The 25,049-nt window shown below is 39.9% G+C and overlaps 3 protein-coding genes across 4 annotated transcripts; all 3 read right to left on the bottom strand.

The window, feature by feature from the left end:
- Nucleotides 1–346: 346 nt before the first annotated feature.
- LOC129407235 (neurogranin-like) lies at nucleotides 347–2,925 on the bottom strand. Its single transcript, XM_055147815.1, has 3 exons — nucleotides 2,821–2,925; nucleotides 1,953–2,111; nucleotides 347–820 (listed from the first exon to the last, which is right to left on the bottom strand). The coding sequence occupies exons 1-3, from the start codon at nucleotides 2,833–2,835 to the stop codon at nucleotides 797–799; spliced, it is 198 nt and encodes a 65-aa protein (XP_055003790.1). The 5' UTR covers nucleotides 2,836–2,925; the 3' UTR covers nucleotides 347–796.
- Nucleotides 2,926–6,361: 3,436 nt separating this feature from the next.
- On the bottom strand, nucleotides 6,362–6,917 carry LOC110154081 (sperm surface protein Sp17-like). Its single transcript, XM_055147814.1, has 3 exons — nucleotides 6,692–6,917; nucleotides 6,529–6,599; nucleotides 6,362–6,458 (listed from the first exon to the last, which is right to left on the bottom strand). The coding sequence occupies exons 1-3, from the start codon at nucleotides 6,843–6,845 to the stop codon at nucleotides 6,420–6,422; spliced, it is 264 nt and encodes an 87-aa protein (XP_055003789.1). The 5' UTR covers nucleotides 6,846–6,917; the 3' UTR covers nucleotides 6,362–6,419.
- A 158-nt stretch (nucleotides 6,918–7,075) lies between these two features.
- LOC110154141 (uncharacterized) lies at nucleotides 7,076–9,020 on the bottom strand. 2 transcript variants are annotated; one of them, XM_020918085.2, is made up of 10 exons: nucleotides 8,937–9,020; nucleotides 8,538–8,834; nucleotides 8,417–8,461; nucleotides 8,306–8,344; nucleotides 8,090–8,215; nucleotides 7,974–8,007; nucleotides 7,819–7,859; nucleotides 7,688–7,738; nucleotides 7,478–7,590; nucleotides 7,076–7,406 (listed from the first exon to the last, which is right to left on the bottom strand). In XM_020918085.2, the coding sequence occupies exons 1-10, from the start codon at nucleotides 8,983–8,985 to the stop codon at nucleotides 7,275–7,277; spliced, it is 927 nt and encodes a 308-aa protein (XP_020773744.1). In that variant the 5' UTR covers nucleotides 8,986–9,020; the 3' UTR covers nucleotides 7,076–7,274. The 2 variants fall into 2 exon arrangements, with proteins under 2 accessions (XP_020773744.1, XP_020773745.1); XM_020918086.2 differs by having other exon boundaries at nucleotides 8,096–8,215.
- Nucleotides 9,021–25,049: the final 16,029 nt, after the last annotated feature.

Raw genomic sequence — 25,049 nt, 5'->3', positions numbered from 1 at the left:
CCTGATTTAACATAAATCAAACAAGGCAAACCCATCAACACAACATTAGCAGGGTAAATATAACCTATGTCTAGTAGAAATGAACGGTATGAAATGTTACTGGGACTGAAATTATGGCATGCTTACTGCTCTGGAAGATCTGATTTATAGAAAAATGCCTGAAGAGAATTGATGAAAAGGTAATCAAGCCATAGACTCTAAAAACTTAGATTAAACAGAACATAGTTATTATATATAGATTGTTGAGTAAGCAGGTCAAATAGCCATATGACAGGTCTAAATACAAGCAGCAGTGCAGAAAACAAAGCAAGGGAACAAACTAATAAAAAGGAACAAACTAATAAAAGCCACAAATTACAATTGTTCAATGTTGATGCACAAAAGGTCTACACACAGATGGTCTGATCCATCCAAAATAAGCCCTGTTTAGCATTTAGAGGACATTCATTTTCACATTCACAGATCAGCTAAAAACTAGCACACTACCAGAAGTTTCACAAGTACATGCAGTGAGTTGTGAATTCTGGGTCAAAGACATCCCTACTGATAAGAGTGTTGGAGAAGCAGAGGAGTGTTAAAGTTCACAAAATTCACCCTCGAAAACTGTTCATTTTCTACAGCTAAATTGTGTTGAAAACAAATGACTCCTTGGGACGGGGGGTATAAAGGTATGTGTCTGAAAGCCAGCCCAGCAGGCTTACGTCATCATCATCTCGCTCTACCTTGCTTTCTCTCTCTTCTTCATCCAGGTCGGTACTGGGGGGTCACTGCTCTGGAACAGATGTGACGTTGCCTCCTACTGGCCTCGATCTTCCTGTCTCTAAAAGCAGAAAGTCACAGTGAGCCTGTGACGTGTTCTCACCTGTATAATCTAACCACTCTAACTACATATGGGTGATTAAGTACAAGGGCCTGTCATCTTGTATCAGATCGCATATGTTGTAAAAATAGTTAAAGAGACATCACCTCATCTCTGTTATGTGTTATTATTTGAAAAAGGGGGTCTGCCCCAATGGGAGGTGCTTGAGATGTTCGGTTCCCATCCGACAGCTCCATTAATTCTGCCTGGCCTCTTTGAGGCATATACTGTTCCTGATGCACCTGGAGTTATAAATACCTCTCCTACATAGGAACTGCAAGTGGGTTAGGGAAAAATTCTGCCCACATCCCCAAAACTAAACCTACCTTTTTTCTTGCAAAATGCTACATTCTCTAATAGTGCAGTGACTTGTGTAGATTTTTAAAATACGGCACAGATGTTCTCTTTCAATGTAAATTTTTAAGAAAGAGATTTTCCCATACCTCCATAATGATATTTTGTCATGTCTAACAGAGTTTATAACTCTACATTGTGGTGGCAAAATTAGAAAATGAGAAATGAGAAAACATAAACATTTTAAATCAGGCCTTTGTGCAAAAAAATCATCAAAAACATGTAGAATATATATAAAAAAAACCTTAACATGCACAGTGATTGCACTAATCTGCTACACTACACACTTACCATTACCACCTGTAACAACTGCCCACCTTAATTTTAATGACAGTACTCTTGAATCCCTTAAACAGAAGAATTAATTGAAAAATGGAAGCGCGTGTTGTTCGTAGGTCTCTGGGGTAATTAAATGAGTCACTCGGTTATGCATTACATTAATCACTCGTAATATTTTATGAGATGCTCTGATACATGTATTTAAGTGTGAACAAATTAACTAATTGAATGAAGCCTTATTTTGATAGGGTTATATTGCATGGTCGTTTTCTCACCCTTAGAAGAATATAAAAAGTCTTCTCTACTCATTACATTATGCACTTACTTGAATTATGGCAGTAGTCACCATACTGTTACCATCCTTACAGTCTCCATTCATGATCTTATCCCTGTATCTTGGCTCTATACCACTGACCTGTGTCCCCTGGCTGCTGTTGAGCACATCCACAGAACTGCTCACCTCCTCCCCCTCTGTTTTGTCCTCAGGCTTCATCTTCTTGCGGGTCATGTGACCACGGAAACCCGCCTGGATCTTAGCAGCTGCCCTGTTGGCCTCGGGGTCATCTAACGGGATGTCCATAATGTCCTCCTCCTCCTGGGGCCGGCTGCACTCCTCCTGCTGCAAGTGCAAAAAGCAAAAACATCAACAGATGCTACATGTCAAAGGTCAATATACCTCAAATGTAATATGGTAAATTCAAAAGTTTAAAATTCATCTGCAAGCAATTCATTCAATACAGTATTTTTTTCTCTTTGCAGAGAAAAATATCTATATTTATTTACTTACCTTCCTTGATGATAAAAAATAACTGTAAACTATAAATTACTTAATTTAGAAAACCAATGTATAGCAACAATTGCCCTAAAAGAAACAGAGAGGTTGGAAAAGAAATCCATGCATACCATAAAATGGAAGAGTGGCATTATTTATCAGCTATTCAGGTGCTTAACAAATAATTAATATACAAGCCAGCTCACAGAAAGCCCACAAAGGCAGCAAAACAGGTCTCCACTAAAGCCCCTCCAGTGCTGGAGTGTGCCCACCCACCTGCTCAGCAGCCATCGCCTGTCTGACTGCTCACACAACCACCCTTCTATAAGTTAGCATAACCACACACAGTACTGGAAGGATGCTTGAACTGGTCTAAAATCTTTGCAGATACAAATTGCTCAAACTATGGAGATAGGAACTAATGCTAATCTATTCCAAATACAACCACAAAAATAAGATAACATACTTACATTCTTCACAGTAGTAAACAAAGGACGTACACATTTCTATCTACAAACAAACAGCTCCCACAAAGTTTATCTGAGGCTGTACTTACATTGTGACAGTCCATGGCTTACTTGAGAGATGACTTCAGATTGCAGAAGAGCTCACCTTGAATGGCCAGTCTGCCTTTAAGACTATTCTAGACCTCAGTGTTCTTACTGTATAATGCAGATGCCAACAGTCTCTTACTAACAATCACTGTATGTTCAGTAACAGCCGCTCACGCACAAAGTGAGAGGGAGAGAGCTGGAGAGAAAGTGAGAGAGAGACATAGAGGAGGAGAGGAGAGAGAGGGTGGGACCTCCTACAAACATGACAGCATGTGTTCCATCTTTACAGCCTCATTAGGGTTACTGGCCTGCTGTGATCATGTTAGTGTAACTGACCTTTACCATATCATATTATAAACATGACTCTGAGTGTATAGGAAAGACCGTGGATGGATCTGAGGGAAATCAGTAGAGAGCACTGGGTACAACACTACAAATTTAACAGGTTTCAGTACTAAAAAATAGATGATGTACACAGAAATACTATGCAAGACATATGGTCATGAAACAATCGCAGACTTTCAAATTCCACTATAGCGTGAAGATAAACCTGTGTTAGAATCTTGGCATGTTTTACACGGAAGGTGTTAAAAATGTATTAGAAGCAGAGTGAGCTATCAGCGCTCTCCATCCCTCAGATCCCAGCTGGTACTGCCGCCCACACGCCTCCGCCAGCTTCACAGACAAGACACACAGGGAGAGAGAGAGAGGGACATGCAAACATCCATTTTTCTGAGTTATATCTCTGACATTAACACCCTTCTAATGGTTTTATCAGCCATCCAAATGATGCACTTAAAAATGGTTAGTATCTTGGAATTTTTTAACCAAGTTTTAACAATTTAAAAAGCACTTGCCCACAGCATCTAAATTAACGAATTAATTAGATACCTATTGCAAAACATTTTTTTCATCCATGGTTGTATTGTAGTGGTAATTTTGGGGAATGTGTGCAACATAACAGTATACTCAAGCTCAGTGTATACATCTGGTAGGCTGCTCTAAAAATGTTGGTCTTTATCGTGCACTTTTGTGGAATTTTAGTTTCCACACATAAACAACACGAGTGGTGGGTGGAACCACAACATATTTTTAGTTTTGCAGTCACTCTCAAACAGCTTTAAAAGCAAGTACATTATGAACAAAGATGGTGCCTAGCAACTATCAGCATCACCGACTCCTATTAATTCCATGACGACACGAAGAGCGAGCAGGATGGTGAAGAGTTGCCATGGTAACATTGTTAATACTTCTTCCTACACTCCCTCCTCACATGTTTGGGTCCAGACAAATTGGGTCTAAGTTTAACACTTAAAATGTTTTTTGGCAAGCCTTTTGTGGTTGCTGTGAAATATAATAGTAAATTAATGTGCATTTTCAAAACTCTAAAACAATGGATGTTGTAGGGTCAAATATGTCAGCATGTGTGACAAAATTACTTTTAATATTGCTGGTTTGTTTATCTAACTACAAATGAACTGTACAAGTGATGTGCCAGAGTGTCTCATTTGCCTTTCTGTGATTGTTGCAGCTCTTTTCCCTGTCCCTGTCTGTTTTGTTTTTTTTTACTAATAAATCAAATAAGAAATAAGAAACAACAGTGAAAATCAAGCATGGGACATTTAAAAATGATGTCAATGCATATGTCAATCAGACGTTCTCATACAAATTTCATTTGGTATTTTTTCAACAACTTCATCAATGTGCATATGCAGTTGACACGGACTGAAAATTAAAAAAAGCACTTCAAACTACAGAGTGCACTAAAAATCATGGAAGACCTCAGATATATATTGTCCTTGAAGAATGTATTTATAACGCTACCTGACAGAAATGGGAGCATGGTTGTGGCCTAACTTGACACTTTCCCCCTAACTATGTGGACATCTAGCTAGCTCTTGTTGAAATATAAATATATACTTGACTTTCAGGGTATAATGGAGCCAAGGAGCATACAGTAGAAGGGAGAAAATCTTTCAACAATTCAAAATGTACCTTTTCATTTATCTGTCCTTCTGGGTCTGGGGTGTCCGACTGCTCTTCTTGTAGACCAGTGTCCTCTTTGTCTGTCCACTGTTTGAGATCTTGATTAACATTGTCCTGGTCACCTGAGGGATGGCCTTCTTTGACTTCAGAATCTGACAGATCTTCTTCTATAGGTTCCTTCTCCTCCTCCTCTTTCTTCTCTGCCTCCTCCTCTTCCTTTTCCTCCTTCCCCTCCTCCTCCTTCTCCTCCTTCTCTTCCTCCTCAGACTGCTGGTCTTGTGATACAGTGAAATATTTTTCAAAACTTGCTTCCTGATGTTGCTCCTCTTCATTGTCCTCTAACAAATCATCTTTCTGTAGAATTTCAGCCTGTTGCTCCAAGATTTTCACATTTGAATCAGTGAGTTGTGTTGAATCACTTGCAGCATCTTGGTCAACCAATTTACGGTGCTTTGTTTCTTGGTAGTCTGTTTCACCTTCATTTGTTTCTTCTACTCTTGTAGTTGTTTCAAACTTTTCAAAATTGTCCTTCAGACTTGAGTTTTCATCATTGTTTATATTATTTGTATCTTCATCAACCAGATGATCAGCTTTAGTAGTGGGCTGATGTACTATGTCTATGTCAATACTTTCTTCCATAGAATTATCATGATTTGAAGTATTTTCTTCATTGTAATCATTTTGTGTTTCTTCTTCCAATTGTTCTTTTTGTTCATTTTTTAGAGTTTGAGTCTTTTCCATGATTTCTACATTTATTCTCAGTTCATTATTCATACTTTGCTGGTTATCTGGAACATTGTCAAAACTAATTTCAACTAAAGATTTATTGTTGCTAATTTCTTCAACATCATCAGAGGTAGTACCAATTGCATCATTATTTGTCTGTTCTTGGTTCTGCTTGGTAATTTCCAGTTGTGAACCTGAGGACTGGAGCATGATTTCATTTGATTCAAATGCTACTTTTTGCTCTGCATCTTCCTCCATTACTGATGCAGCGTCTGTTGTTTCCACTAAATCTTTTGCACAAATATTTACATTTCCTAGTTTATCTTCTTGGTCTGTGTGCTCCTGATTCTCTTCACTTCCACCTTCTGACTCTTGTGCATCTATATTCACAGTCTCACTCAATAATTGTACCTTGTGGCTTTCTGACTCAGGGTTGTTTGAAGCTCTGCTGTTATTAATTTCATTTGATAATCCATCAGATTTTGTGGAGGCTATTGGGTCTGCACTTGCAACCAGAGGCCCTTTGGCTGACTCTGCTTGAGTTAGAGTGGGAGACGATTCTTCTTCTTCACTCTTGGTGAAGTGGTTGGTTTTCATTGTAGTCGTAGACGCATCTTCTTCTGACTGCCCAGAATAATCTTCAGCCACAGAGATCTGTGAGTTTATGCTAAAAAAAAGTGTGCAAAAATTAAATACTGCAGATCTCAAGCCCTGGCTTACTCTTTGTCTACACATATACACATAACTCTATGTGGGTTAATGTTTGCATACAATTAAAATCGCTGCAAATGTTCATAAATACTTTATTATGTCTATATTTAACTTCTTGTTGCTTTAACTTCTCTTCCCTGTTCTGTGATATGGGCCTGCTGCCAGTGCAGTGCAAAACTCACTTAGAGACAGTTGTCCTTGAGGCATGGTCTGAGGTCTGTTGAGACAAAATAGGTAATTATTCATTTTTTTATAAAATAAACAACTTAAAAAAAAGACAAACCTACCTTAAATGAATGAGGGTTGTAGTAGCGATCTTCTAATTTGGCAGCCCACTCAGAGGGGTCTGTGCCTGTTTCTGAAAACAGATATAAGATAAAGTTAATTCCTTTATTGTGTCCTATTTACACTAGCTTGTTAGCTTGCTTTAGGACTGCTAGCTTGTCTTACCTTCTCTGTTTTTAAGCAAAGCCTCAAAATATTCTGCAGCATATTTTGGAATATCTTTGGGCTGGTCTCGAAGAATTTCTCTTGTTAATCCTTCCAGTATAGCACCAAAACCTCGAGGAACCCTCAGGTGAGTGTTGGAGTTGAGCATTGCCATGCTGATTAGAATCAGCACGAGAGTGAAAAACGAAATAAAGACAAAAGTGAGAGCAATTTGTAATTTTTAGGATCGTAGACACAAATGTTAACTGTTGCAGTTTGGTTTCTATCCCTCTTGCATTTAGTTACCTACAATATTGTGTTCTTTCTGACAGATCGTAATGTTGTTATTAACCGTTACTAAGCAACAGCTCTATGTCTACGGAAAGTGACGAGGCCCAAAACGACTTAAAAACATAGGTGTTTAATTTGGATTATTTGATACATACACCGTGTCGATATAATACTCAACAACAATATGTAATGGGTAACATATATTCAATAATTTCAAGAAATAATCTGTTATTTTTACAGTTTATGTTTTATAGTACACAGCTTTCATACAATGCAATATTTTACGACTATACATTGAATTTTAAGCTTTTTTTCACGTATATGTAATAATAGCGTAGTCTGAGGTGGTGCTCATTTTCCTACACACGTCTCTAGGCTGAGGCACGTGCAGCATGTCAGCAGAGCGCGCGGCCTGCAGGTGAGTTCGAGGATGAACGCCCCACAACTGCAATGGAAACACATGTCCGTGTTATTTGTATTGCAGTTATTGAAATAATTGTATGGTACTTATCTTACCTCATTACGATCAGTAGAATTTAAGTAAAGAGCTTGTGAGATGTCTGGTGTACTTGCACCTCGTACGCTTATTACTATGTCAGCATATGGCACTTCAGGGTCGCCTTCAATTTCTGGGAAAACAAATAGTATTCTCTTTGCAATTCTTGATCTAAATCAACGCATTATCCTGCCTTATATAATACATGGCTAGAGAACATATAGACCTACCTGGAGTTGGAATTCTCAGTATGACTCTTTCACTTTGTTTTGACGTTGGGTCTGGAAATAATTTAATTAAGAAAGTAATGAGTGGTGATGATGATTCTGAATGTTGGCTCTTGGTCAAACTAAACCCTTACCCTTATTTAATGGCACAGTTCTACTGGACGCCTTAGGTGACCTATTGAAATAGTTGTTGTTATTAATGGTATTTAATTTCTTTAGTACATATAGGCATATTATAGAAGATATATGCATTGTAGGCCTATTGATTGTTTGGATTACATATACTCACTTGGACTTGGACATGTTAACTGAAGGCTGGTGTTCTATATTTTTGAAAGAAAAATATAATTTGTAATAAATAATGAATACAGACAATTAATGTGACATACAATATAATATAGTCACCTTTACCATTAGAACCATGTCTTCTTCGAGTGAGACACAGGTAGACTGCTAAAGTTGCTAGGATTAATGCTACTGTGATGGTGAGTGCTGCTAAAACTTTCATTCCGTCTTTCATCCCAGACTTATCTATCGTATCAACACAACAAAAGTTATTATAAGGCAAAATTGTACATTTTATTTTGTTGCTTTTTTGTTAAATTTCACATTTTGGCTTACCAGTTGGTCTTGAAGTGTTGGACTCAGACTGGAGAGAGACTATTTGGGCATAATACACAAATCAGATTGATGCACTAAAAAAAAAAAAAAAAGCATGTTTTCTGCACTTACCTTTTGTAGTTTCAGTTTTGTGTGTCACAGCATTGCTTGTCTGATCTGTAAACATGTGTATAAGTGATCTCTCAACTTACAGTATGCTTTTGTATGTGTTTTAAATAGAATCAATAAACACCTCTGAGTTTTAGCAGCACAACCCGCTCTGTCTTTTTCTGCAATTGTATGGCATCACTAATTTCAGTTTTACAAAAGTATTCTTTCAGATCTTTTCTGGAGACGTTTTGCAGTGAAAGAGACACAGTGCAAACTGTTTCTTTGTTTAGTTCCCCTGGCATGCATTCTTCCTTTTCAGTAATCCAACAAACACGAACAAACGGAGATGAACAGTTGTAAGTGCAATTCAATGTTACTGAGTGTCCTAACTCAACCAAAACTGTGTCCATCAACGTTTGGTTTTCACCGCTTACAAAATCTGCAAAAAGGAAGTATTTCAACTTTAAAAAGTTGTTTTTATATTACAATTATTACTATTGATATTATTAAATACTTAAATAATTAAATAACATAAACTTACCATGAGATGCACACAGGCACACAAATAGTGTAAATGCTAAGAAACTCATACTTCCTTTCTGTACAGCTAATTTTTAAAACAGTGAGTGACACTGATGCACAGGTGCAAGTCTTGAGCTTCACAGGATGTGGTAATGGTGCATCTTACATTTTCCATTTGTTGTAAAAAAAAAACAAAAAACAAAAAACAACTACTTAAATCTCCAAACCCAGCCTGAATTGAACCTTAAGTAATCTTCAGTAACTATTTACATTAATTATAATTTTACAATGGTCATAAAATATATATTTGTTTGTTTCGTACAGAACATTCACAGAATGAAGTGAAAGCACATTTTAATGCATAATGTAGGTTAGCGGTAGCACATATTCATGCATTATAAACATGCTAGATAGAATTACTGAAGATCATTGTCCACCATTATCAGTTGCAAAGTGCACTTGGGAATCTTGTTACATGCTCTTGTTTCACTTGCACCGACAGGGCCCATTCACCTTCAGACATTGAATCATTCTGGACTAGAATAATGTCTCAAAACTTTTATAAAATTTTGTATTTTGTTCTTCTTACATGTTGTGGCAGCACATCAGGTAAGAAACCTTCCATTCTTTCAAAACATATCACTTAAACTAACTGAAACTTTAACTAACTATGATTTCCTTTGCTTAGAATTGATAGAAGCAAGTGGAGATCATGCTGTGGATGAAGTTTTGTATCGATGCCCAGAAGGAACATATTTCTCTCACCAGATTTGTTTAGAATGGTCACTTGTAAGTCCACCTTGTTTCACAACAGGAATTAGCTATTAACAGTAAACCATTAATTTATGTTTTTAGCTGTCTGGGCGATGTCCATGCCCCACAAAGGTGTAGATTGGGCACATTCAACCTCTACACTGGGAAAAGTGAGAGCAAAGCCTGCAAAGTAAATACATTTACTGACAGAATAAACATTTACTTCTTAATCTTAATCTTAAAAGTGTTGTTTGCTGTAGCCTTGTTTTCCAGGTCTGATTAGCTCAGAAGACCGAGTGGATTGTAGGCTGTGCCCCTCTGGGTTCTCTTGTGATGCTGGCAGTGGGACATTGTCCCTGTGTCCCCCCGGTCAACACTCCCCGGAGGGTGTACTAGACTGTCTGTCCTGTCCTGTTGATTCTGTTTGTATCTCAGGATTTCCTTTCAAGGTAATGTCTGAACTTCAGCAGTTTTTTTCCTGTACAATCTGTTATATCAGGGACATCATTACATCCTAAGACACTTCACTCTCACTCCTCTATTGGTTTGGTGTGACAGTATGAATGCTCCAAGTAAAAACCTGCCAAATCCCCATACAACTGTTTTTATGAGCTAACCAAAAGAAAAAGAAAGCCTTTGATATATATTTTTTCAGTCATTAAAATAGGTTAATGTTTGTTGTCCTGTACTACAGTGTAACCCTGGATCAGTGCCTAACTTAAATCACACACAGTGTAATGAGTGTCCACCAGGCTTCTACTCCTCACTGTGCACTATCAAGTGTATCCAGTGTCCAGCAGGTATAGTATAATTCTTATTTGAAATGATAAATAACATTCATAATTCTGTGTCTGTCATGCAGAATCACATTTGTGTTTTGTAGGAAATTATTGTCCTGTGGGAGGAATGTCTCAGCCTCTTGCCTGTGCTCCAGGCTGGTCTTCGACCCCAGGTCAAATAAAATGCCATATGTGTAATGACTCCTCTCCAATGTGTAGGGGACCAATAGTTTCCCGTTGGAGCCACACTGCCCTCAGATCCAGCTTTCGCACCACCTGTAGACCAGGAACATTCAAGGATGCACAAGAGGAGTCAGACTGTGTTTTGTGTCCAAAGGGTATTTATACTGTTCAGCCAATGTCTCATCATGTACTATGGGGAGTACTAGAAGGGACATTCACAGTCTACACACAGTCTAATGTGCACCTCTACTTTCAGGTTTGTATTGTGTGGAAGGTGTGGCTCTGCCCTGTCCTGCAGGCACGTATGGTGCTAAAGAAGGGCTTCAAAGACTCAAGGACTGTACAGTGTGTCCAGCAGGTTCAGTATACCAAGCTTTGAGACAGTATATAGACAGTATATAGTATAGGATAAAAATGAAAATTGCATAGATCCGAGTGGTTTAGTCTAATTGTTCACTGTCTAAGCATGCCTTAGGCATTAGTTGTTTCAGTTTTGCATGATGCCAGTGCTCACATAATAAAGTAACTGCTACAGCTCATTTTTACCACAACTGTAAACAAATGCTGTGGGTTTTGGAGGGAGGGACTAGCCCCCTGTAAAACAGTATAATAAATGGCCCTTAGACAGTAAATATTCACTTTTTTCAGTTGGTGTGACTGTGGTACACCTTGGATCGGTGCACTATATTCAGTTTTAACTGCACTCTGGTGTGCCCACTGATGTCCAATGACTATCCGTCATGTGTTAAAACACAACTACAACTCATCTTATATATGTTCTTCTCTGGTCTTTATGACATCTAAAAATACTTTTCTCCAGGGTTTTACTGTCTAGAGGGCAGCTCACAGAGACCCACCTCCCAATTCCTGTGCCCACAAGGCTATTATTGTGAAGAGGGCACAGCCACCCCACAAGGGTCACCTTGCCCGGCTGGTACAGCAGGCGAACAACTGGGACAAACAAGTAGGGCAGCTTGTAAAAGATGCAGAGAAGGACGCTTCTGTCCTACTGGTAAGTATAAGTAGATGTACAGTAAGTGACAATGTATTCAAACAATTGTTGTAGTATACTTGTATTTTAAATATATTTATTATAAGTACAATGAATATCAGTTACATTGAAATGGTTTCCTGTGTGTGACAGGCTCTTCAGTTCCTGGATTGCCCTGTGCCCGAGGAAGATACTGCCCAGCTGGCACTCTGGAGGAGGTTATTTGTCCTGGTGGAACATTTACCCCTCATCAAGGAGCAATCAGTGAGGAACTTAACTCAGTGCTACACAGTAGTTCTTACAGAGAAAAAAACTTTAGGGAGGCAACTGCAAGGTCTTCAAAAAATACATGTTGAGATGTAAAATAACATTTAAAAATCCCCTATGTACAGGTGTTGAAAACTGAACTTGTGCTATAAACACTTAAAACTATACATCTGGTCTAATCCAGTGTACTTGCTATGTCCATGTTACAAAATAAATAATTTGGAATGCTCTCACAACTTTCCTATAGGTGTAAAAGACTGTCTCAAATGCCCTGCTGGTTTTTACTGTCCTGCGGGTACAAGCGACCCTGTTCCATGCCCATCAGGTACTTTTAACCCCTTAGACGGCCAGGATGAGCTGACGGACTGTAGGGACTGCTATGCTGGAAAAGCCTGTACACAAGTAGCTCTGAAAGCCCCTGATGTGGATTGCATGCAAGGGTAAATTAATCGCATTTATACCCACTATATTTTAGTGTACTTTATGTTACTGTAACTTTGTTATTAAAAAAAGATATATGGCCCCTTTTTCTTGCAGATATGTGTGTCCCCCTGGTTCCTCTAAACCAAACTCTCAGACTAATGCCTGTCCTCCAGGAACTCTGAGCAACCGCACTGACCTGACCGATCGCTCTCAGTGTCAGCGCTGCCCAGCCAGATATGCATGTCTCCGAGGTACACTGCTTTCTCAAAAAATAAGATATAATGTATATACTTCTATCTATACATTTTGTGATATTTTTAGAATTGATTGCTTAATTCCTTTAACAATCACTATATTATATTTCTTTCTTTTTCTGCAATCTATAATTTCACATCCTATTCTGCTGTTATGGCAGGCACCGGTGGTATCCAGAGACCCCCACTCTCATGCTTTGCGGGACATTACTGTCCCCCAGGGACTATGTTCCCCACACAGTATAAGTGTCCTGTGGGGACATTTAGTGGACAGAGTGGACTAGAGTATGAGAGCGAGTGTCGGCCATGCCCACAGGGATGGTACTGCCTGGCTGGATCTGCAGCTCCAACAGGCAGATGCAGCTCTGGATATTACTGTCCTGAGGGTATGCATATGTGTGATAAGAAACTTTTTTTCTCTCTCTTTCATGCAATGTATTAACTCTTAGTTGTGTAATAATAACAGTTTATAGGTCCACCATTTCATTGCAGAAAGGTTTCTTAGTTCAGTCGTTTTAATACAGCTTAGAAATTTGACTATTTGTGTAACCCCAGGGACTGCATATGGTACTCAGTTTCCATGCCCAGCTGGGACCTACAGCATTCAAATGGGCAATAGACACAGAGGTGACTGCCTGATCTGTCCTGAAGGCTTTTTCTGTCCAGAAGGCACCTCCAAACCATCTCCCTGCCCACGGTGAGGAGAAATTGAATGGAAAGAATAGAAAGCACCTTTTGGAGCCCTTAGTTTCAAATGTGTGTATCGTGAATAATTTGTCATATATCTCTCTAGAGCTACATTTCGTCCTCATAAAGGAGGTCAAAAACTGGATGACTGCTTGGTCTGTCCTGCTGGCTATTTTTGTCCTCACTCTGCTACTGTCAACCCCAGAGTGTGTGGAGTTGGCAGCTACTCCGTAAGTGTACAGTCCCTCCATCTCACCATCATTTTTGTTCATATTATCTAAAACTATTCTAAAGTCGCTAAAGGTCCATGTGTTGCAAAGGCAGGACACATGAGTAGTCACAAGTGCATGTGGTTTAACACTGATAATTAGCTTGAGAGCCAAAAGAATCATCCAAAAATAAACATGAAATCAATGAGCATATCACTTGGGCCTGTTTTCTCTGTCTTTCCTCCATATTCTCTACATCTTACACTTCTCATTCTCTGAGTCTTGTATGCTTTTTGTTTGTGCAGGATGAGGGCTCTGTGGGGTGCTCGGCTTGCCTACAAGGCCACTACTGCAGTAACGAGACAACTAGTGAGGAAGCCATGTTGAAAGTCATGGTTTGTCCGCCAGGTTTCCTCTGCTCTCAAGGTTTGACCAGAGACCCTCAGCGTTCAGCCACTCTGTGTCCTCGAGGTTTCTATTGCCCTGGAGGAGGGATTGTTAGTCAAACTCTACAAATGATGTACACCTGGGAAGAAAAAAAAAGTCAACATGTAATAATCTTTTATTACATTTTAGGATCCCAACCCTATTCCCTGTCCAAATGGTACCTACAGTCCTTTTCCTGGACTACGTGATGTTAGAGATTGCCTGCAATGCCCTGAAGGGAAATACTGCTACTCTTTGCATCCACGAGAAGAGCCAATTACTTCTCCTGTATGTTAGTAATTGAATACAAGTATAAAAATTGTGTTTTACTATTATTTTTGGCAATTGCTGATATCATTTCAGATAGGCCCTTGTCCTGATGGACATTTTTGCCCCTCTGGAACTGGATACCCCTACACCTACCTCTGTTTGTCTGGCCAATACAGAAACAATACTCTTGGCCATGATGGGCAGATATGTGTTATATGTCCTGCCAGATATTACTGTGAAAGACAAGGAACTCACACACCTTTGCTTTGTCCACAGGTACATGTATTGCATGTATTTAGCTTTAATTGATTTTAGATTGCATTTCAAAATAATTCATCCTTATGTTTTGTAGGGCTTTTACTGTGCAGCGGGCACTTCTTTACCCGATCCTTGTCCTGAGGGGACCTACGGCTCACGCTCTGCTCTCGGTGATAGGTCTGAGTGCTCCCCTTGTGGTGGAGGACAGTTTTGCAATGGTGTGGGTCTCAAAGAACCCACAGGTCAATGTAAAGAGCGCTATTATTGTAAAGAAGGAGCTAAGTCTGCTGTAAAAAAAAATCTTTTTAATTTATATTGTGATGTAACAAAAAATAAAATGCAATAATTTTATGAACATTGTTAATCAGACTCCCGTGGCTGGAGTGACAGGAGGATTGTGTCCTGCTGGAAGTTACTGTCCTTTTGCGTCCTCCGCTCCCCTGCCTTGTCCTCCTGGCACCTATAGCAATAGCACAGGCCTTAGCAAGCAGGAAGAATGTGCGCACTGTCCACCAGGGTATAATGTTATTTACAAGGCAGACTAATATATTGTGTGTACATACACACACATATATATATATATATATATAGATTCCTGACAGATTTTTTCTCTATATAGTTTTTATTGTTTAGGTTTCAATAACACCTCACCATCTGGCTCTTGTTACCCTGGGTACTACTGCACGCAAGGATCTACTTCGCCTGTCCAGTATGAAGCAAATGAGGGGCATTACACATTAGAAGGAGCTGTCAGAGCAGAGCCATGTCCTCCTGGCACTTTTCAACCTGTATGTAGTGACACAGAAAGGATACTCACAAAATATCTTCTCTCTTCATTCTGAATAATTTGTTTAATGAATACTCCACAGAGCAGAGGTGCACAGTCCTGTGTAGAGTGTCCTGGAGGCAGACTATGTAATCAGACAGGCATGTCACGGCCATCATTTTGTCCTACCGGTCACTATTGTCTTCCTGGATTCACTGTAGCTCGCCCCTGTCCTACAGTGAGTCTTCTAATTTCTTACTGAACAAAGCAATAACATTAAATGTTTTATTTTTATTTATTTTTATTTTTTTTATAGTAATATAAAAAGTATACTATATAATTGCTAACTCGTTATTATGCAGGGCTTCTTTTCTGACCAGTCTGGAGGGGAAACACCACAACATTGTCGGCCATGTGAGGCAGGTCGGTTCTGTGGCCGAGCTGGTCTTTCTAAACCTCAAGGTTTCTGTGCTTCTGGACATTACTGTACCTCTGGAGCCTCCACTGCATTTCCAGTAAGGCAATTGAATATTAATATATATTAGCAATGATTTACTAGCAACCTTCTCTATATACAATAAAGCAATAAAGTTGCAAGAAAAATGCTAAAAAATATAACATTTTCTATTATTATAATGACATTGTTATGACTTATTCATAGGTGGCCATGGCCTCTGGTGGTGTGTGTCCCATGGGCTTCTTCTGCCCCAGAGGTACTAGGCACCCTTACCAGCACCCGTGCCCGGCTGGCACCTGGAGTGATGCTATTGGTGCACAGAACCTGTCCTCCTGCCATCCCTGTCCCCCAGGACTTTACTGTAACAAAACAGGACTGAGTCAGCCCTCAGGATTGTGTCATGCAGGTACAGAAAACTGGGAAGTACAGAAAGCAGCATAGAATCGATCTTGTTAGTATTTTAGAGTATTTATGGTTCTAATTTTCTGTTATAGGGTATTACTGTTTAGGTGGAGCAATACATCCTGGGCCAATAGACACTGTAACAGGAGACATTTGTCCAGTTGGACACTATTGTCCCCTTGGTTCATACTCACCCCTACTCTGCCCTGATGGAACCTTTTCTAACTCAACAGGTAAAACAAAGTTACTATGAAATAAAAGATATACTGATGTAAAACTGACTGAGATCTGTGTTTTCATTAATGTACTGATGAAGGAGCAGGAGAGTGTGAGGATTGTCCCACGGGGACTTATTGTCTCTCAGGGGATGGGGTCCAGCTCTGTCCAGCTGGACACTATTGTCTTGGTGGTGGTGTTGAAGGTATTCTGCCATGCCCTCCGGGTACATACAACCCTCGGTTTGGCCTCAGCCAAGTGGAGCAATGCCTCATTTGTCCAGCAGGTGAGGGTATTGTTGCATGGTCTTAATGTATTAGTTCGATTTTTAGAAAATGATGATAACAGAAAAATTAGAGATACAATCAATTTGTATGTCTATTTAGATTTAAACTATTAAGTATATTGTTATGCAAGGTATTTTTCTTTCAGGATTATTTTGTGAAGATTGGGGTCTGTTTGAGCCCACTGGACCCTGTCAAGCTGGTTACTATTGCATTGCAGGTAAGTAGGCTGTCTCTTTTGCAATTCTGCAATTTATAATTTGTGAACTGTAAAATGTTTTTGAACAAAAAAGGTCATGTATATTTTCTTCAGGTGTAAATTTTCCAAATCCAGATGGCAACTTTAGCACAGGTGTGGGAGGAGCTTGTCCACAAGGAAAGTACTGTCCTGAAGGGACCGGGTCTCCCCTGCCCTGTCCTTCAGGAACCTACTCTAAGAGGTACAAGAGGTATCTATTAAAACACAGTTTCTTAACTCATAATAAATGCACTGTTTTTGTATTTGGTCACATGCAGTTTTCATCTGGTAGACCCCTCTGGTTGTAGTCCATGCCTGCCGGGTCATTTTTGTGGAAGTGGAGGCTTAACTCATCCATCAGGCTTTTGTAAGGCAGGATTCTACTGTCCGGGAGGTGACACAGCTCCTACAGGTTAATTATGCTCACACTGTATTTAATTAACATGGTTGTTTGCACATGTAATGAATTAAATTGGAATTAGAGAAGTATCAATCAAGTATTTCTTTATTGCAGTTGCCAATGTATACAAGTGTTTAATGTTTTTCTCTGGTTTCAGTGAATCAGAGCAATTATACTCTTACAAGTGAATTTTGTAAGAGAAAATAAGGAGAGTTAATTAAATATTACTGAATTAAGTGAACAATATAACAATAAGGACTTAGTGTTCATAATCTGCATTTGACACAACCATGTAATTGTTTTGCAGGCTCAGAAGGCGGCCCCTGTCCAGCAGCTCATTTTTGCTCCGAGGGAAGTGCTAGCCCTGAACCCTGCCCAGCTGGAAGCTACACGAACCTCATAGGCCGCACTGTGTGCTCCAGCTGCCCAGCTGGCTATTACTGTCCAGAGAGAACGGCCAACTTCACCCAGTTTCCCTGTCCACCAGGGTTTTACTGCCCAAATGGTAAATCTGTTTTCCATATATCTAGAAACCACTAATGATTCAGTCTGTTGTTATTGTAATATAGCACCGTATTAATATAAAAACACCTTATTCTAAGTCAGACTTCTGTGTCTCCAAAGGCACTAGGCATGCTACCCAGTTCCCCTGTCCCCGCGGGTACTACAATCCAGAGCCAATGACTCAGAGTCTTGACAGTTGCTTGCCCTGCCCCCCGGGCCACTACTGTGAGAAGGAAAGACTGACCAAAGTGTCTGGAAGATGTGAGGCTGGTTCGTGACATCCGTTATTGTTTGTTTTACATATTCCCATACAGCTGTGTTCATTAAGCTTGGATAACTGTCTGATGTGCTGACTTATTACAACTCATATGCTGTCAGGATCAAAGTGCCCACATTCAGGATGAAATGGCACTGACACACGACAGAATTTACTGAAAATTGCTTGTTTTAAGGCTTTTGCACCAACAAAAGCATGTACAACAGAATAAATGGTTTTGGCTGTTTCATAAGGAAGACAGACTTTGATCATATTTATTTAATTGTAAATTGAGTTCTATTTGATACTTTTTATCCTGTTTAGGGGACATGTTTTGCTAAATATGATTACATCTTTATTAATTTTTCTCTGTCCTCCCAAACAGGCTGGTTTTGTGTATCTGCAGCATGGACCTCACAGCCCTTTGATCTGGACAACTACACAAATGCCAATTGTCTATGTCCAGCCACTGCCACTGGAGGCCGCTGCCAGCCAGGCTTTTTCTGCCCATTAGGGAGCTCTGAGCCCCTGCCTTGTCTTCCCGGAGCATTCTGTAATATCTCAGGTATTTAACATAATTACCTATAAACTAATCCATGTGTTTGTTTGCATAAAAATATTTATGGATATTATGTTTTGCGTTTACAATAGGCCTCCCTTTACCGATGGGTCCATGTTCCCCTGGGTATTATTGTGTGGGAGGGGCAGCGGAGGAAAAACCATTAGATGGAGAAACTGGCAATATTTGTCCACCTGGGACATACTGCGGTAGGTTTTTCTTCTTTTAGACATACTGGTTTGTAAAAGCCTAATCTCAGATCTCAGAAGCTAAGCAAGGCCGGGCCTGGTTAGTACTTGGATGGGAGACCACTAGGAAAATCAGGTGCCACAGTGGGGCACCAGTGGGAATAACTGTTGTTGTGTCCTTAAGCAAGACACTTCATCCACATTGCCTAGTATGAAAGTGGTGTGTGCATGAGTGATGGTGGTGGTCGGAGGGACCGATGGCGCCGATTGGCATGGCAGCCGCCCTTCTGTCAGTGTGCCCCAGGGCAGCTGTGGCTACTATAGTATTTTACCATCACCAGATATAGAATGAATGAATAATGCTGAATAATGGTCTGTAAAGCCTCTTTGTGACAAAAATGTCTGTGAAAAGCAGTATATAAATAAAGACTTACTTACTTACTTTTAGGTAGGGGGAGGGCATAAGCCATGTTATTATTACAAATATTTAAAATTAAACTTTTTCATACATGATGGTGCAGCACTAAGGGACAAGCCACATACTTTAGCATATTTTATACTACACATTTATTACCCAGTTATCCTTTACACCTTTATTGTGCATTCCCAGTTGAAGGTTCTCGGCATCCTGAGCTGTGCCCAAGTGGGACTGTCTCCTCAGTTCCAGGTGTAAGTAACAGAGATGACTGTCTGCCCTGTCCTGGGGGCTCCTACTGCTCTGGGATGGGGCTACGTGTTCCTACGGGACCCTGCACTCCAGGTGATCTTTTCTGAAGCTATGAATTCTTGATATTATTATAGAAAATGAATATCAGTTTACATTTTCTATATTGCATGCAATGTCAACCATACTTTGTCTTGCACCACAACTGTAGGCTATTGGTGCCCCCCTGGTCAGATTTTGGGTACAGCTCAGCCATGTCCTCTGGGTCACTTTTGTCCCCTGGGCAGTTCATTGCCCATTCCTTGCCCTGCTGGTACTTACCAGGATCAAGAAACACAAGAATCTTGCATGGCCTGTAAGCCAGGTATATTTAACAAACATACTGAAAAAATACATCTGTGTTAAGTGCAAATTTAACAATACAATTAAATACAGTTTTCTTTTTTCAGGGTACTATTGTGTTGAGAGTTTTGGTTTGTCAAATATTTCTTGGATGCACCCTTGTCCTAAAGGACATTACTGTCCTGAAGGCACATCTTTTCCCAACCAGCACCCATGTCCTGTGGGCACTTTTAACCCAAGAAGTCAGGCAAACAGTCTGCAGGGCTGCGTGCCATGTCCCCCCGGCCTTTATTGTCCTTCTTTGGGACTTACTGAGCCAGCAGGTTTGAGAGACATAACATTTTGCTATTTTACAACATAGGCTACATTTTAGTGAAGTGTTTTATTCTTGTAATGTTTAACATATAAAAAAAATGATCTTATTATTGTGAAGATGTGTGTGCTTATGTGTGTGTTTTATGAAAATGCTGTATATGAATAAGGTTGATTATCAACAGGTCCATGTGAAGCTGGTTACTGGTGTAGAGAAGGTGCATTTTCTCCAACCCCTTTGGATAATCTCACAGGCCTTTTGTGTCCTCCTGGTTACTACTGTCCCTTAGGTATTGCATCTGCAGTATGACTATTTTCCACTACATTTTCTAAAAAAATTAAATAAAAAATTAAAGCACTTATGTCACTTTGCAGGCACAACTTCTCCAATTGCTTGCCCTGATGGAACCTGGTCTAACAGCTCAGGTTTGGGGAGCCAGGCAGACTGTAAACATTGCTTAGGAGGCCATTACTGCGATGGTACAGGCCTCACTAAACCAACAGGACCATGTCTGGGAGGGTACAGTGCTTTCTTAAACACTGATCAGATATATTCTTATAACAAAAATGCATTAGGAAAACTTTGTTTTGTACAGCTATTATTGTTTAGATGGAGCAGTAACATCCACCCCCACTGACAAAGTTACTGGGGGAGTGTGTCCAGAGAGTTACTACTGCCCGGAAGGAAGTGTTCAGCCACTGCTCTGTTCTCCTGGAACATATGTATCTGTCACCCAGGCCACGCACTGCGAGCCCTGTCTGCCTGGCTGGTACTGTGTCTCTGGCTCTCTTTATCTTTGTCCAGCAGGTGTGTAGTTGATGTATCAGATTTTTTAAAAATGTTTTAAATTTGATAAGTTTATTTATGTTATTAAGGTAACAAGAATGCATAGCTTAATATTCCAATTCATTGCAACTTGCAGGTTTTTACTGTCCAGAAGGTACTGGGTTTGACATGAGAGGTTGTCCAGAGGGAACTTATGGTCCGGACCCGGGTTACTGGTCTGTCTCCCAATGCAAGCAGTGTGACGGAGGCCATTACTGCTCATCCAGAAATGCGACTGCTGTCACCGGACCGTGTCAGGAAGGCTACTACTGTTCACATGGAAACACCTCCCCAAAACCCCTATCTCTCATTGCTGGTAAGATTAACATTTTTACATAAAAATATTACAAAACATTATATATTAATTAGTGCAGTACAGTGTCGTACCACTCAATAAAGAATAGTTTTGCGCTATATCTTTTATCAGGAGAGGGAGGTCCTTGTCCCGTTGGACATTATTGTCCCATGGCCACTGCCCATCCTTTACCCTGTCCACTTGGAACATTTTCAAACCTCACTAAATTAGTCTCTCAGGTTGGTAATTGTTTATTGTTGAAATCCATGGCTAAATCATTGTTAAATCCTAGATGTATTTTTCATCGATACTATATTAAAATTATTGATTTATTTCTGTCCTTTACTTTACACCCAATTTACACCATATGGCTAAGACTGTCAATGAATTTCTCTCCCCACTTTCTTTTATTGCCCTCTCAGGAGGAATGTCAGCTCTGTCTTCCTGGTCACTACTGTGATGCTATGGGGCTCTCTAAGCCTACAGGGGAGTGCTGGGAAGGGTTCTTTTGCCTGGGGGGAGCATATCACCCTAACCCTATTCTGAGAGACAATCACGGCGGCCCTTGCCCAAAAGGTCATCAACAAAATATATAATTTAATGTGTTGAGCAATGTGGTTTAAGTTTGTGATATTGTGTACATAAATGAATGGTTGCCTTACACGTATAGTTCAAATATGCTTCAAGTTAATTATTTTGGCCATAAACTGCTGCTGTGTTGACTGCGAATACCAAACTGGACTGATTTGGTATTCGTAGTCAACACAGCACCTTGTACCTTCCTTGTGTTCTACCAGTGTGTATTTGTATGCACATCAACGTCTTGAACCTTGTCTGCACATAAGCAGGTTATTACTGTTCAGAGGGCTCAGCAGCTCCACAGCCGTGCCCCCTGGGAACTATCAGTGCAATGGATGGTTTGCCCAGCTGCAGCATCTGTCCCCAGGGGTAAGCCTGTTTACAAGACTTATACTGTGAACCTTCCATTAAGTTATTGTATAGTCTTGGCTATATATTCAACACACACAATATGCAATCACAAATATATGTTTATTAATCCTCTCCTGGTTGATTTATATATTAAATATATATAAATATATATTTATTTATAGTGATCTTTGTCTTCAGGTTTTATTGTCCTGTCAGTAGTAACAGGACTGCATATGAAAGTTATGAGTGTCCCATGGGTCATTATTGCCCATTTGGGACATGGTCCAAATATCAGTATCCATGTCCAGCTGGATCTATTAATCCACACTTACAAATGGCAAAACTCCAAGACTGCCTGCCCTGTCCTCCAGGTTAAACAATTATTTTAATCTTATTTAGAGAGAAAAAATTGTTGCAAGTGTGAGTATTTAGTGTGAGTATTTATCTTATTTCACCAGGGTCATTTTGTGCTTTCCCTGGAAAGAGCACTGCATCAGGGCTTTGTAGTGCTGGATACTACTGTCTTACAGGGGCATGGTCGCCCACTCCAACTGATGGAGGAAAGACTGGAGACTTGTGTCCTGAAGGTCACTACTGTCCCCAGGGCTCCTCTGCACCGACCCCCTGTCCATCTGGATATTACAGCAACAGCACAGGAAATGTAGATATATCCAGCTGCCTGCCTTGTCTGCCAGGTATGTTGTGTAAGTGTAAAAGTGCAGAAACATCAGAACTGGGATCCCATCTACTGCCATAACAAATACGAAGCACTTTGAGATTTCCTTGAAATATAAAATGCATTATAAATAAAATGTGTTATTGTTGTTATTATTGCCATATGGAAACCAAGTCGAGTAGATCAGTATTTAATATAAATAAATGAATTTTTTAATAAATGAGCAAAGCAATTTTTGCAAGTAAAATACTTTATTTGAACACCATTCAGTTGTGTTCCTAAGTTTGTTACACAAGTTATTTCTTTTGTTTTTGTAGGATTTTTTTGTGGCACTAGAGGTCTCTCTTTCCCTACTCATGTCTGTCCCGCTGGCTCCTACTGTCCTGGTGAACTTAACGGCATTCTTCACTCTTCAGCACCTTGTTCCCCTGGAAATATGTGCCCCCTTGGATCTAGAGCACAGCTTCCCTGTTTACCAGGCAGCTACCAGAGTTTACAGGGGCAGGTAAATCTATTCCATTTCAAATGGTTTCATTGGAAAATTATGAAATGCAAAATTATTATATTTTGTCTTTTATAGGTTGAGTGTGTTGAATGTCCAGCTGGATTTTACTGTGCTGGTTCACTGGACAATGTCACTGGATATGTCTGGAACCCATACTCCTATGTTATGTCCCCAAGGATATTACTGTCCACCAGGTATAAGTGGAGTATTAGAAAAAATATAGTCTTAAGATTTGTAATCTTGGACCACCTGCAGTTTGACATCCATTTTTTCTACAGGAACAAAGTCTGGTACTGCAATGCCATGCCCCGCTGGGACCTTCAGTAGTCAGATGGGTTTGTCCAATAAGTCGTCATGTAACCTCTGCCCTCCAGGGCGATACTGTAGCTCTTCTGGGCTGACTGCTCCTACTGGACTTTGCTCTCCGGGGTAATTTACATCCATTGTTCACTGGGTTAATTTAACTTCTCCCCTTTTTGTCTTCCCTTCTGTCTTTCTCATCCATCATGTCCAACATTTCTCTCCTCATCCCATATATTCATCATCTCTCCCCATAGTTACCTCTGTATCCAAGGCTCTGTTTCTGCCCAGCCTGAAGAAGGCCCAACAGGACGTCTGTGCGCTGCAGGGTCCTACTGCCCACAGGGTACCAGCTATATGGTCCCTTGCCCGTCTGGAACTTTCAGCTCTCAAGAAGGTGAGAAGTAATTCTATTAAACAGCCATGTTCCATGTATAGAAGACAAATGTTTTTCAGTCATACAATTAATGAATAATTTATGCTTAATGAATGCATATTAAAGTGACAAAAATAAAAAAAGTAAGTATAATTACTGTTTTTTTAGGAGGAACTTCTTTCCAAGCATGTCAGCCATGCTTACCTGGCTATTATTGTGCTGAGGTTGGCTTGTCTGCTCCATCTGGACTTTGTCACCCAGGTTTTTACTGTTCTGAGGGATCCAAAACTGCAACACCATGGGGTAATGTCTCATCAGCGTATACCTGTATTACAGTTTACTTACCAATTAAAAAATTCCAACCCTGTGCTTTTGGACGAAACCTTATACTTGTTAAAAGCCAAAATTGGATCAACTGTGTTACAGGAAACAGTACTGCTTTTCCAGGCCTTGAGAAGATCCATGGTGGTATGTGTCCTGCGGGCCATTATTGTCCTAAAGGCAGTCAAAAGCCCACCCCATGTCCACCAGGTACTTAGTAAAGTGGACAGCATTTTACTAAAAGGCTGCATAATGCTTATGACATTGTTCTTATACTGATTACCAAAAAGACCCCAAGGTACAGAAAGTCAATGCAAACAAGAGACCATATAAGTCATTTTGGTCAGCTAGCTAGTGACAATCTGCATACTGTCTACATGCCATTCTCAGTTGTTATAGTTTTTCATGTGTTTTGACAGGTATGTGAGAAAAAAAAAAAAAAACTCTAAAAAAAAGATTTTCCTTCACACAGGAAGTTTTTTAATGAAATCTGGAGCTGAGTCTGAAGTAGACTGTGAGATTTGTTACCCAGGCTACTACTGCCCCTCCTGGGCACAGACTCATGCTGACCTCCTCTGTGCTCCAGGGTGGTTCTGTCCACCAGGATCAGTGTCTGGACATCTGCCAGGTACAGTTTCTTTCCATAATTTTCTACAACACATAGACCTTTTTGTATTATCTAAAATAAATTTAAATTTACTAGTTCCGAGCTTTCACAAACCCTTTGGCATATCACTAATTATAAATAAATAAATAGGGAAAACTTGAAATTATCTTATTACTAAAATATCTTGTTTCTCGGCTTTAAAAAAAAA

Source organism: Boleophthalmus pectinirostris, unplaced genomic scaffold (genome assembly GCF_026225935.1).
Source record: "Boleophthalmus pectinirostris isolate CB_2022bp ecotype Guang Dong unplaced genomic scaffold, ASM2622593v1 HiC_scaffold_9, whole genome shotgun sequence".
Classification (NCBI taxonomy): Eukaryota; Metazoa; Chordata; class Actinopteri; order Gobiiformes; family Gobiidae; genus Boleophthalmus; species Boleophthalmus pectinirostris.
Note: the sequence above shows the minus strand (reverse complement) of the source record. Positions and strands in the feature narration are given on the sequence as shown.

Excerpts from the sequence above, each read along its gene's own strand:
- LOC110154081 (XM_055147814.1), bottom strand. The coding sequence starts at position 6,845 with ATGGCAATGCTCAACTCCAACACTCACCTGAGGGTTCCTCGAGGTTTT. Across the intron at positions 6,600-6,691 it reads TTTGCTTAAAAACAGAGAAG|AAACAGGCACAGACCCCTCT; the intron begins GTAAGACAAGCT and ends ATCTGTTTTCAG. Across the intron at positions 6,459-6,528 it reads ACAACCCTCATTCATTTAAG|ACCTCAGACCATGCCTCAAG; the intron begins GTAGGTTTGTCT and ends TTGTCTCAACAG.
- LOC129407235 (XM_055147815.1), bottom strand. Across the intron at positions 821-1,952 it reads ACAAAACAGAGGGGGAGGAG|AGACAGGAAGATCGAGGCCA; the intron begins GTGAGCAGTTCT and ends TTCTGCTTTTAG.
- LOC110154141 (XM_020918085.2), bottom strand. The coding sequence starts at position 8,985 with ATGAGTTTCTTAGCATTTACACTATTTGTGTGCCTGTGTGCATCTCAT. Across the intron at positions 8,462-8,537 it reads TGTGCTGCTAAAACTCAGAG|ATCAGACAAGCAATGCTGTG; the intron begins GTGTTTATTGAT and ends ACATGTTTACAG. Across the intron at positions 8,216-8,305 it reads CAACACTTCAAGACCAACTG|ATAAGTCTGGGATGAAAGAC; the intron begins GTAAGCCAAAAT and ends TTGATACGATAG.